This window comes from Dendropsophus ebraccatus, chromosome 2, assembly GCF_027789765.1.
Source record: "Dendropsophus ebraccatus isolate aDenEbr1 chromosome 2, aDenEbr1.pat, whole genome shotgun sequence".
NCBI classification, from domain to species: Eukaryota; Metazoa; Chordata; class Amphibia; order Anura; family Hylidae; genus Dendropsophus; species Dendropsophus ebraccatus.
In genome coordinates, this window is record NC_091455.1 from 190,697,397 (window position 1) to 190,709,984 (window position 12,588).

General features: G+C 42.9%; 2 protein-coding genes across 5 annotated transcripts in view; one reads left to right on the forward strand and one right to left on the reverse strand.

Moving 5' to 3' along the window:
• The window catches only part of PFKP (phosphofructokinase, platelet), an 87,169-nt gene extending 81,053 nt beyond the window's left edge, over positions 1-6,116 (forward strand). For 3 of the 4 annotated variants that reach the window (XM_069958935.1, XM_069958934.1, XM_069958933.1), the window contains 3 exons: positions 79-178; positions 3,075-3,180; positions 5,516-6,116. In XM_069958935.1, coding sequence (XP_069815036.1) covers positions 79-178; positions 3,075-3,180; positions 5,516-5,669 — 360 coding nt within the window. In that variant the 3' untranslated portion in view covers positions 5,670-6,116. Of the gene's footprint in view, positions 1-78; positions 179-1,179; positions 1,309-3,074; positions 3,181-5,515 lie in introns of those variants that run through there. The other variant, XR_011361754.1, reaches the window with a different exon arrangement.
• A 1,216-nt stretch (positions 6,117-7,332) lies between these two features.
• The window catches only part of PITRM1 (pitrilysin metallopeptidase 1), a 30,848-nt gene continuing 25,592 nt past the window's right edge, over positions 7,333-12,588 (reverse strand). The window contains exons 23-27 of the mRNA XM_069960512.1: positions 11,082-11,194; positions 10,847-10,972; positions 10,614-10,759; positions 9,665-9,767; positions 7,333-7,570 (exon numbers count right to left, since the gene is read on the reverse strand). Coding sequence (XP_069816613.1) covers positions 7,477-7,570; positions 9,665-9,767; positions 10,614-10,759; positions 10,847-10,972; positions 11,082-11,194 — 582 coding nt within the window. The 3' untranslated portion in view covers positions 7,333-7,476. The remainder of the gene's footprint in view (positions 7,571-9,664; positions 9,768-10,613; positions 10,760-10,846; positions 10,973-11,081; positions 11,195-12,588) is intronic.

Below are 12,588 nucleotides of genomic sequence, written 5' to 3' on the forward strand. Positions count from 1 at the left end.
ACGCTTTAGTGAGCATAGGGCTGTACAATTTTAACATTATACTATGATATATATAGATATATATGTGTCATTTTACAGGGAGGCGCTCCTTCACCATTCGATAGAAACTTTGGAACAAAAATCTCAGCGAAAGCCATTCAGTGGATCTCCAGAAAGCTGAAGGAAACCTACAGAAAGGGTAACATGGTTAACACTGAATATGTCAGTCTGTATACATAAAGCTGGGGGGAGGGGAATAACCCATAGGTAAGAGAGTCAAATGAGGCATGGAACTGGCTATTACTGGAAGTATCAGGTCGCAAGTATGAAAACGAAGGCTGCAAAAACTGGAGGAACTACCCACAATCCAGGTCTTTCTGGAATGGAAGCCGTAACCTTCTCATAACTGGTATTTATTTTCTATACGGCACATGTGAGTGGTGATTATCTAACGGATCCCATAGCTACATTTGTATGTACAGTGGTGCCTTGGATTATGAGCAGAATTCGTTCCGGGACCGTGCTTGTACTCCAAATCCACTCTTAAACCAAAGCAAATTTTCCTATAAGAAATCATAGAAATGCAGACAATTGGTTCCACACCCCAAAAATAATGTTTTATTATTCTGAATAACATTTAAAACTAATGAAAGAAACATTTAGAAACAGCAGAATATGTGATATTATAAGTTACTGTACAGTAATGGAGAGAATGGGAAACACCAGGGCTGACAGAGACTGCAGGGGGCATGGAGGAATGAGCAGGACAGATGTGGGCACATACATGCAGCGCTCTCTGTCCGGGGAGAGAGGGGTTACAGCTATGGAGAGATTACCTCCACAGTCCTGTCCCCTGATGTAAGCCTCAGCCTGAAGTGGATCTGCTATGATTTGGAAGGTGAGGGAGACTTCCTGGGTCAGAGTACAGGGCTGTAGACCAGCTATGCAGACCATGTCCCTCCCCCTCCCACCCAGTACAGGGAGCTCTTACACCAAAGCAATGCTTATACCAAGTCACAATTTTAAAAAACTCAGCTCTTAAACCAAAACGCTCTTAAACCAAGGTACCACTGTATATAGATAATAGCTGTACTTAACACCATACTAAACTGCTACTATTGATACTATTGCACTGTATATGATGTTTATTACCTTTTATTGAAGAGCTTCTGCTGCCACCTTTTGCTTTTTCCATTGCAGAATTGTGAGTCTGCTTGGCGCACACAGCATGCAGCTGCCTTAGAGAACGTAGAAACTATAAGTAGCTAAATATACTTTTTTTTTGCTTTTATATTTTCTTTCATGGCTACTCGGGATACTTAGAGGAAGGTAATGTCTTATTATTACTTGGTGTAAATACTGTAAATGCTTTCCCTTCTCATCTCTGTGTGTAGGGGTCACTTCACTATCCTCTTCCTTTTGCACTTTACTAACCGTGGTGTATGATCAAGAACATAGAATTAACCTGCACAAAATATGGAATCATCACCGATTTCAGCACAATCTTGACTATGGCATCAATTCCTACCTCTCCCAAGTTGCAAAATTAGGGTCCTTCCACGTCTTTGTAGAGGCTGCCGTAGAGAACCCAGGGGGAAACATTTATTCAGACCGCCAGTCCTAAATCAAGCTCCGCTCCCATTCGCTGGACCTGTTTGCAGGCGTAAACCTCAACCCCCCACCCACTCGTCTTTCAACATGTGCCTCACATCCATGGCGTACACCAGGGGCACACATTGATATATGTGCCCCAGTGTGTTCTCCATCAGGCTTGTGGGCCTAGAATAGGGATGGGAAACCATTGATGCTCCAGCTATTGCAAAACTACACTGCCCATCATGCCTGGAGAGACAATGTTGATCATCTGGAGAGACGATTGTTGGTTTGCAATAGCTGGGCAGCCAAAGCATTCCCATCGCCAGCCTAGGAAAAGTCTTCATTAAAAGGGGTTGTCTGGAAGGATAAAATTCCAAGTCGCTGCTGATCTTTGCTTTGTAGTCCACGTAGCAACTCAAGGAAATGCCCATTGGGCCACGCATAGACATACTGGGTCACGGGCTGACTTACTATGTAGGGAGCCAGGGACCCAATCACTGTCAGAACAGCAGCAGTGGGGGATGGATATTTATTTACTTTTTGCCTACTTTTTTTTCTAAAAATTTTTTTAGAGCTACCAGTTAGGAAATTCTGCAGACGTAAGAATCTGTTATGCTGACCCAAGGGCGTTGTTTTTTTTCCCCTTTTTCCTAGTTTCTTTTTGAAAGTCTAGAACGTAGAAAGACATTGCTATTCACAGCCTGTACAGCTCTGGGTTCATACTACGGAATTCTCGCGGATAATGTCCGCGGAATTCCGCAGTATGTCCGGGCGCCTTTCCGCCGGCTTCATAGACACCATTCTATGGTCCGGCGTATTCCGCTATCCGCGGACATTATCCGCGAGAATTCCGTAGTATGAACCCCACCCTAAGGCTTGGTTCACACCATGGCCTCCATCCCTTTGACATGCGTACATATGGAGACTATGGGGGAGATTTATCAAAGGGTGTAAAATTTAGACTGGTGCAAACTACCCACAGCAACCAATCACAGCTCAGCTTTAGGCAGTGCTGAAAGGAAAGAGGAACTGTGATTGGTTGCTGGGGGCAGTTTGCACCAGTCTAAATTTTACACCCTTTAATAAATCTCCCACTATGATTTAACTGTCCTGTTAAACAAAAGGATTCAGACTGAAAACTATTTTTTGTATATTTCTTTTACCACCAAAACTTGGTGTGAACCGGGTCTAAGAGGTACTGCACCTCCTCAATGTCAGCTTAGCATAGTAATGCAATAAATTTTTACCATGTCGGTCAGCAGGATCATCCTTTAGCATAAATAATAGATTATATGAATACAGTGCTGTAACAGTGATAGATGGATGAGTACAGCAATCTGTGATCCTTTCCCTTGTGTTGTATCTCGTTTATATATCCTCAATGTAGATGAAGCAGCTAGCGGGTTAGATCCCTCCGGTTAATGACTATGATTGACGTTCATGATAATTGTCCGGGCCCGGAGCTCATATGCTGATTATTTTTATTCTGTGATTTCTAGGAAGAATATTTGCTAACACAGAGGACAGTGTATGTCTATTAGGGATGCGCAGACGAGCTCTTGTCTTCCAGCCAGTTATGCAGCTCAGAGACGAAACCGATTTCAAGTAAGTGCTAATGTAACTCAGAAACCAGAGCTCCATTACCAAAAAACAAAGCACCATCACCAGGCCTCCCCCCAATAACCACAAGCTTTTGTAACCTGATATTTGTTAATATAGCATACATTAGTAGAGGTGGTGTGAGCAATGCGCAGCTGTGAAAGGTTTATAATCTATACATCCATACTTCCGCATTTTCCTGCGTATAAGACGACTTTTTAACCCCCCAAAAATCTTCTTAGAAGTCGGGGCTCGTCTTATACGCCGGCTACGGTCGCCCCATACAGTGGGGGAGCGCAAAAATGGCCGCCCCCTACCGTTTTGAGGCAACCACTATAAAAAAAAGTTAACTCACCCGGGGCCCGTTCCCAGCGCAGGCAGTGTGATGTACACTGACTGCGTCGGGGATCCCTGAAGCTCTCCCGGGCAGCCGAGCGCCTCATCGGAGAAGCTCGGAGATGCTCGGGAGAGCTGCCTGCGTCGGGAACGAGATAAGAGATGTGCGGAGGATGGGAACAGACCTCAGTTGAGTTAAAGGACAACTCCGGCGGAAATTTTTTTTGGCTTATTTAACACACATTACAAAGTTATATAACTTTGTAATGTGGTTAAATACCCGGTCTGGCCCCCTTCCCCCACTTTCCGACCCCCGACCCCCCACCCCGGAAGTTAAAGAATGTATACATTACCTATTACGGTCGTCACAGTCCTCTTCTCTGGTGTCGGGTGACGTCAGAGCTGGGGGGCGGTCCGGGTCTTCTTCCTCTTCGGCGTCTTCATTGAGAGTGAATGGGAGAGAAAAGGCTGCTGGTGCACATGCGCACCAGCAGCCTTTTCATTGGCTGGAGCGCATCACATGGCTTCCAGCTTGCTCAGCCCTGATTGGCTGAGCTTGCTGGAAGCCATGTGATGCGCTCCAGCCAATGAAAAGGCTGCCGGTGCGCAAGCGCACTGGCAGCCTTTTCTCTCTCATGGACCCGGAAGCAAGAGACATCGCTGGACGGCGGACGCAGGTGACGGTGAGGGCGGACGGCGGGCGAATGGAGTGGCGATTGTCACCGGAGGGATGGTGAGTATGGTGTCTGTGTTTTTTTTTTTTTTTGGGGGGGGGGGGGGGTCCCGCCGGAGTTGTCCTTTAACTTTGTTTTTTTTTTTTTTTAATTAAGCTGCAGTTTTAAGTTTAGCTGTAGGGCTGCAGTCAGGCAGGGGTTAACATTTTCGGGCATATAAGGCAAACCCCTGACAATCTTCTTGAAAGTCAGGGGTCGTCTTATACGCCGGAAAATACGGTATCTATTACAACATTTAGCTATCAATAAGCATCTGGCAGGCATAAAATAATTATCAACTATAAACACAAGGCTAAAAACATCTAGTTAGGCCTATCAATAAGCTGAGCACTTGTCAATGATGCGCTTTGATCCCCGGCTGTCAATCAAATCCGACTCCATCGCTCCAGTAGAATTTATGGTTGTACCCGTGTATGGGGAGAATGGGTAGACGATTTTTTGGAGTGTATTTACTTGTAGAAGTTTGTGCTATATGCTTAGAAGGAAATTTACACGTCCGCAAAAAAAACAGACCTCGGTGCTTCCACCTTCATGATTCATTGTGAACGCAGAGCTCAAAAATAGTTTAAAAGTTTGCACCACAGTTCTAGTAACGCAAACTTTCAAACAGTTTCGGCGTTCCAGACATAACGTATCACGATGGCAGGAGCTCTGAGGTCCCGTGTGGAGAATACTGACCGTGCACAAACAATTGTTTCCCATATTAGATTGCAGTAGTTTTTTTTTATTTGTTTGCCGAGACAGCAAAGTTTCTGTATCCAGTCGTAGTTTTTATTGTATGCCGAAAATAATGTTTTTGTATTCAGCTGCAGTAGTTTCTATTGTATGGTTAGGCTATGTTCACACAACATAAGAGACCGGCCGTTCCGTGACCTGTCCGGTCTCAGAAAAGATCATCCCTGCCGATACTGCAGTACTGGCCGGATGATTTTTAGCGCGCGCCTGCATCGGAATTCTCCTCAGTGTGCACTGAGGGTTTTCTGCGGCCGCTATTCAATGAATAACAGCCGCAGAAAACTGACATGTCAGTTTTCTTCGGTGCTGCTAGGGATCCCGGACTGGAGTGTATACTTTGTGTATACACTATAGCCGGGATTACCTCAGAAGGCAGCACTACGTGACTTCCGTGGGAATCATGGCCGTTGTAACAACAACCGTGATTCCCACGTTGTGTGAACATAGCCTTAGACTGTAAAATTTCCTTATATTTCTGCAGTAGTTTCTATTGTTGGCTTAGACTGTAATGTTTAATTTTTGCTTTCCTAATGCAGACACAGAATCCCAAAGGAGCAGTGGTGGCTGAAATTGCGACCATTGATGAAGATTCTGGCCAAGTATAAGACCAGCTATGACATTTCAGACGCTGGGCAGATGGAACACGTTCATGTGCCCAGACCTAAAGGAACAGAAACAGGAACCGTCTAATCCTCAGACCCGGTCACCATGCCTCGTATCATAGCCTGTCTCCGTTTCCATTGTGTGCTTTACTGCTCTATTATATAATGGTTATAAATTTTATCTTTTGTAATTTAAATTATATTGTTCCAGCACTTTACGTCCACACAATTTCCAGGTTATGTCTAAGTAGTAGGATTACGAAGGAAATTGTATGAAGAAGACACATCACAGCGCTCACTCGCTCCCCAGTTTGTTTTTATTTTATTTTTTTTATTTCCAGTATGTTTTGCCACAGATGTGAATGAGCCGCCATGTTCTCTGTGTGTCTTGTGTAATTACATTACAGTATATTACACCTTGTATTGGAGATGTGATGGACTCCCATTTATATGTGCTTTACCTGTATTTCTTTCCCCAGTGACATGTTGCAGGATACATTGATGTGATGTAATAAAGTAACTTTGGAAAAATTTACAGTGTTGTAGGTAAAAAGTGGTCTTACCGCTTACACAGTGGTGACTATACGGCTATAAAGGGGGGGGGGGGGGGGCGGTCAGACTATGACCAACTGCGGAAAATATCTTGAAGAGGTGTAGTCAAATTACCTATTCAGAGAGAGTGTATAGTCTTAAGGCCCTATTACACCGAGCGATTATCGGCTGATAATAAATTCGTGTAACAGCTCCTGTCAATAGGCAACAATCACCCAACATGCACAATGTCGGCTGATCCTTGTCTTCAAACACGTTGAAAATTTTTTGAACGATAATGACTGCTGGCTGTTGCTCTGTGTATTATGAGCTGCTGCAGCAGACCGCTACTGTCTCCTATGGGCTCCCCGGATGATCTTTAGTCCAGGGAGCCCCTCCTGTGGCCCCCCGCCCTTACCCATTGGCTGTTGGTGCATGCAATAGCGCTGGCAGCGAGCAGGCAATGAGGAGCAAGCAAGCGCTGACCTGACAGGTCACCATAATCATCATCAGCCTATGTAATAGGGTCTTTACATAGGTGATGTTGACATTTGTTTTATGCCAGAGACATTGCCCTACAGCAAGCTTCTCTGTATAAATTAGAGCAGTGGTCCCCCAGGAATGAAACATTTGCTCAGAGGTCTCCCCAAGGTAATACAGGTAAATAGAAAGAACTAGCCTAGACCAGGTAACCATGTTTAGTGTCTGGGTGTATATTACTTTTCCCACTCAATGGCAGCAAGCAAAGTGAAATAAAGTGGTACTCCAATTTAGTTTAAAAAAAAAAAAAAAAGTGCAAGTCTATAGGGCTGTAAAATAATAAAATTCACTCCACCCACCTAACGTGGTCTTGTGTGGATGCTCTCATATCCAGCGGATGTTTGCTTACTCGAAGGATATACTAAACTCTGCAGTTCTAACAGGCTGTCACTAGTTTTTTTAACCAAACAGGACCCCCCCCCCTTTGACTGTGCCCATAAAAACAGCTTCACCCCATTTAACAGGCTATGTGATTCCTAACATTCTTAAATGCCACCTTAACCTAGAACAGTGCTTCTCAATTCCAGCACTCATGACCACTAACTGTTTTAAGGAGGATTTCCTTAGTATTTTATGGGTGATATAGTTATACTCAATAACAATGTTGGGTATAGACTAAACTTTGTTTGGAATATTTAGGAACATTGGACTGGATGTTCATAAAAGACAATAAGACAAAGCATTTTTGGAGTTATTTAATAGTATATTTTGGCATTATAAGAAATGTTAAGACTTTATAAAATAAATCTAGAATGACCTGATACAGCTTTTATAAATACACTTTGCACAGTAACATCAACTCATCTTCTTCATGAAGAACCATCTCATCGAATAACCCAGGTTGGATCTTTAGCGATACCTGCATTTTCAGGGCCCAGAATAGCTAATCCGTGTGTGCAATGGCCAATGGCTAAATATCTGTAACAGACAAGACACACAAATGGTATACAATAATTTTCATGTAGAGGAACTATGCATTCTGCATCTTTATCTTCCAGCTTTCTGTTCTTCTTAGCGCTACTGTCATTTTCATTAAAGTGTATCTGTCGCTTACATTTTTTTTTCACAGAAATCAATAGTACAGGTGATTTTAAGAAACTTTGTAATTGGGTTAATTATCATGAAAAAGCAGTTTGAAGCTCTCCCCCTGTCTTCTCTTATGAAAAGGGGAGGGGTTAAGGGAGATGAGGCACCAAAACAGGACAACAAAGAGTTAATTTACAGCTACATCACCAGGCTGTCTCCTCTGACAGTCAGCACTGACCTCTCTGACCTCTGAATAACGGCTAATGGCATATTTGCCTAATAAACCCAATTACAAAGTTTCTTAAAAATCATCTGTACTATTGAGTTCTGAAAAAAAAAAAAAAAAAAACAGTGACACTTTAAAGGGGTAGTTCACCCCCCCAAAAAAATTATTTCAAATCAACTGCTGCCATGAAGTGCCAGAGATTTGTAATTTACTTCTATTAAAAAATCTCAAGCCTTCCAGTACATATCAGCTGCTGTATGCCCAACAGGAAGTTGTATTATTTCCATTCTGGAGAGCAGGAGAGGTTTTCTATGGGGATTTGCTCTTGCTTTGGACAATTCCTGACATGGACAGAGGAGGCAACAGAGAGCACTGGGTCAGACAGGAAAGAAAACACCACTTCCTGCTGGACACACAGCAGCTGATAAGTACTGGAAGACTTAAGATTTTTTAATAGAAGTGAATTACAAATCTCTGGCACTTTATGGCACTAGTTGATTTGAAAGAAAATTTTTTTGGGTGGACTACCCCTTTAAGTACCGATTCAGCACCACAGCCCCCCAGCCCCCTCACCGTTCTCCCCTACAGTACCGCTCCTGGCCACTCTGCTGTGGATGGATCTGCAACTGGACCACTAAGGGCCCCTATCACACGGCCTGAGATTAAGGAAGCAAGCGCCGACCTGTCAGATCAGCGCTCACTTCCTCCTCGTTCACAGCTCACTGTCTGTGCTATTACGTGCACAAACAGAGCAGAGGGGCCGCGGCAGAAGAGGGCAGTGATCTGCTGCCACCATTCCTATTACTCTGAGTGACAGGAAGCAGACTGTCGTTATCATCATTGTGATTTTAGAACATGTGAAAGACAATGATTAGCCAACATCGTGCATATTACGCAAAACTATTATGGTCTGGAATGGCAGGTAATCTGACAAATACGGCCAATAATTGTTTTGCGTTATAGGGCCCTAAGTTGAATAGGGATATATTGTAGTTTCCTTCAACTACACAGTCACCGAATTCTCACGATCTATATGGAGGTCCCAAGAGCCATTGATCACAGTGCGATGAGATATCCTAATGATACGCCATCACTCTTTAAGACTGGAAATCCCCATGGGGGTCTTATTGTATCCTGTACTGGAGAGACTACTTATCAGAATCTTCAGGCTAAAATTGTGTGACTATTTGGGCTGAAGCTTAATGTGTTACTGTCGTTAAAAAATTTTTTGCAGAAATTAATAGTACAGGCAATTTTAAGAAACTTTGTAATTGGGTTTATTACCTGAAAAATGCATTTTTATCATGAAAAAGCAGTTTGAAGCTCTCCCCCCTGTCTTCATTGTTCTCTATGGAGAGGAGAAGGGTGGAGGGAGATGAGGCACCAAAACAGGACAACAAAGTTAGCCCAGTGATATAGCTGTAAACTATCTCCACTGAAGTCAGCACTGACCTCTCTGACCTCTGAATATGGGCTTTCACACAGGTCCCGCTGTGTAATCCTTTGTTCTCTGCTTTCTTCTACTGATGTAAACTAGTCGAGATTTCCTGATAATGAGCAGTGGATGAGAAGGGGGGGACCTGGGGAAAGTCTTTTTAAATGCAGATAATGGCATATTTGCCTAATAAACCCAATTACAGTTTCTTAAAATCGCCTGTACTATTGATTTCTGCAAAATAAAAAAAAATAAATAAAAAAAAAAACACACGACAGGGACACTTTCAAGTTTGTCAATGTACTGTTACCAATGATACACTTACCTGCTGGCGACATTGATGAGATCGGAATGACTGACGGCAAACAGCTGCTCTCTATGCTTCTGTCGCATCTCATCGCTTATACCGTGCAGGAAAAGATTCATACCTAGAATTCAAAGATTATTATGTTACAGGAGGCTCAAGGGCATCAGGGACTCCAAGTAAACAGAAGTGCAGGTTTAATCCTGTTAGAGGACAGATGAAGATAGGGAACAGGATACAGAATTTGCTAAGTGTACCCCATCATATGACTTAGCTTTTGCAGCTTGCTCCTGCTATCTCTAGGCAAAACTGCAATAGTTACTGCTAGAGATGAGTTTGCTGATGACTTTACAGTAATAACAAAGCAAAGCTTAGTTTACTTCTCCCAGTTTCCCAGGACTGGATCCAGTGTTTCCCAGCACCTGGAGCGGAGTGGAGTTAAAAGGCAGCCAGCTGATGAGCAAACTTCAGACACAACAAAATTATTTGCTTTGTTATTCCTGTAAATTCGTCCATCTCTAGTTACTGCGCCTTTAGAAAATGGCTGTAGATTTCTTTAACTTTTGTATGGCAGCCTCGGAGCGTGCGCCTCTCAGTAAATCTGATGTGGAGCATAGGGGTGGTACTTTATGTTAGACCGGCATACTTGTACACCGGCCAGGTGTGAGGGCTTACACCCACCTACCATATTTCATAGATCCTACAGACGGGAAAGCCCTATAGTGGACTTTTTCCTCACCCAGCATCATGTAACAGTATGATGCTGGGAGTGGGAAAAGTGTAATGAATTGGCCGTGCGGCTGTGTCACTACAGTGCCTTGAAGATTTAAACACTTTCCCCGCTCCCAGCATCATCTCGATACATGATGCTGGGCGAGGAAATAATCCACTACAGGGCTTCCCCATCCATAGGATCCATGGAATAAACCCCTAGTTGATACACGACTACCTCTTTAAGCACCAAACTTACCTTTGGCAGAAGGAGCAACAGGAGAATCTACAGCTGAAAACACTGACAATTTGGCTTCGTCGAGGTCTTGTGAAGTAAACTTTCCATTCTTGGCCCACGTGACTGCCTTTTCAAATGTGGACAATGAAGACAATGAATTTGGATCTCTGTAAAAGATAGCAGAGGTAACATAGGAGACTCTCTCCTGTAATACATTACAGCGTTACATGTATGAAGCATGTTCTCGTTCTTACCGATAGGAGTAGAATGTGAACACTCCGTCAAAGCTCAGCCTGGCCCCTCCGCCATAGGCTCCTCCTTTTTCACGGATCTCCCCATGGAGAAATTTTGCAGTCATTACTCGTGCAAGTAAACGAAGGCTAAAAAAAACAAATAATAATCTATTATAATATATAGTTTTATAAACTTACCCTCTATAAAGGGTGCTTTGCACATTTTCATTACATACAACCCCCGTAATCATTTTACCTGGCATAGTCAGCATGTGTGTAAGGGACAGTCCTTATACATTCACCTATATAATTTACTGGGAAGGGAAGGGAAAAGTGCGTCTTCATCTGACAGGGTTTGAAAGTTGGGTCCTAAGTGTAAAAAGAAGATACATAAGTAGTACATAATGGAAAGACCATGGGCACTTAGTAAGTCTGTATGATATTATATTTTACCCAAAAGCAACTTTGGTTCTTATTGCATTATCCTTTACTCCGCCATTACACTCAATGTCACCGTCATTCAGAAGCCTAAGGAACTTACAACATTGACATATACAGATCAACACTAAGGGCCCTATTACACGGGATCATTATCAGGCAAAAAATCGTTATATCGTTCATATTTAATCGATAATCGTTCTGTGTAATTGCAGGCAACGATAAATAGTTCATAGGTCGTTGATCATTGATTTAGATCTGAACCTAAAATTATCGTTAATCGTTCGCTGTAATTCCACATTCAATCGCTCAAGTTCCGCATTTGTTCAATAATCGTTCAGTGTAATTGCACATTGTCCATTGTTTTGCTGGGATCAGAAGGAATAAACGATCATAGTAACTAACAATCATTGTTCTGTGTAATATGGTGAACGATTTTAGGTTAACTATAAACTATCTCGTTTGCGATCGTTTATCGTCAGTCATTAAAAATCGCTCCATGTAATAGGACCCTAAGGGTCCTGTTAGACGAAGGGATTTTTAATGTTCAGGGTCCATTTACACAGAAAGATTATCTGCCAACGATTTGAAGCCAAAGCCAGAAACAGACTATAAATAGAGATCAGGTCATAAAGGAAAGACTGAGATTTCTCCTCTTTTCAAATTCATTCCTGGCTTTGGCTTCAAATCTTTGGCAGATAATCTGTGTAAATGGACCCTTAGCAATTACCGATCGCAAACGAGACTTTATCGTTAATCTGAAATCGTTCACATATTACACAGAACGATAGTCGTTAGTTACAATCGTTTACTCTGGTCCCGGACTCTGGTTTGGAATTACACTGAACGATTATATGAACGATCAACACTCTTTACATCTGTCCATGTACAAGGAACACAAAACACCAGGTCAGGCCTGCCACCAGCACTTTCCAAATCCGAGAAGTTGTCGCACGGATACATCTTCCCCAATAAAAAAAAAAAATCTGATCAGATGTTAAAGAATCCAAAGTATAGATGACGTGTTATGTTAAAGACTACCTGCCATGAAAAAGAACTTTTGACATGTTAAAAATTATTGATCACAGCGGGTCTCACTGCTGACTTCCACTGTGATCAGGAGATATAGACAGGGAGAGAGTGCTGCAGAAGCGCAATCCACACCCCGGCCGCTCACTAACTTCGACCATGTAAGTCTATGAGTACATGGTCGGAATAAGCAATTATGGAATTACAGTGAGGGAGTAGATGGCGTGGCAGTCGTGCTCTCTCCCCAGCTTTATCTCCTAATCACAGGATGTCTTAGCAGTGAGATCCTCTGTGAT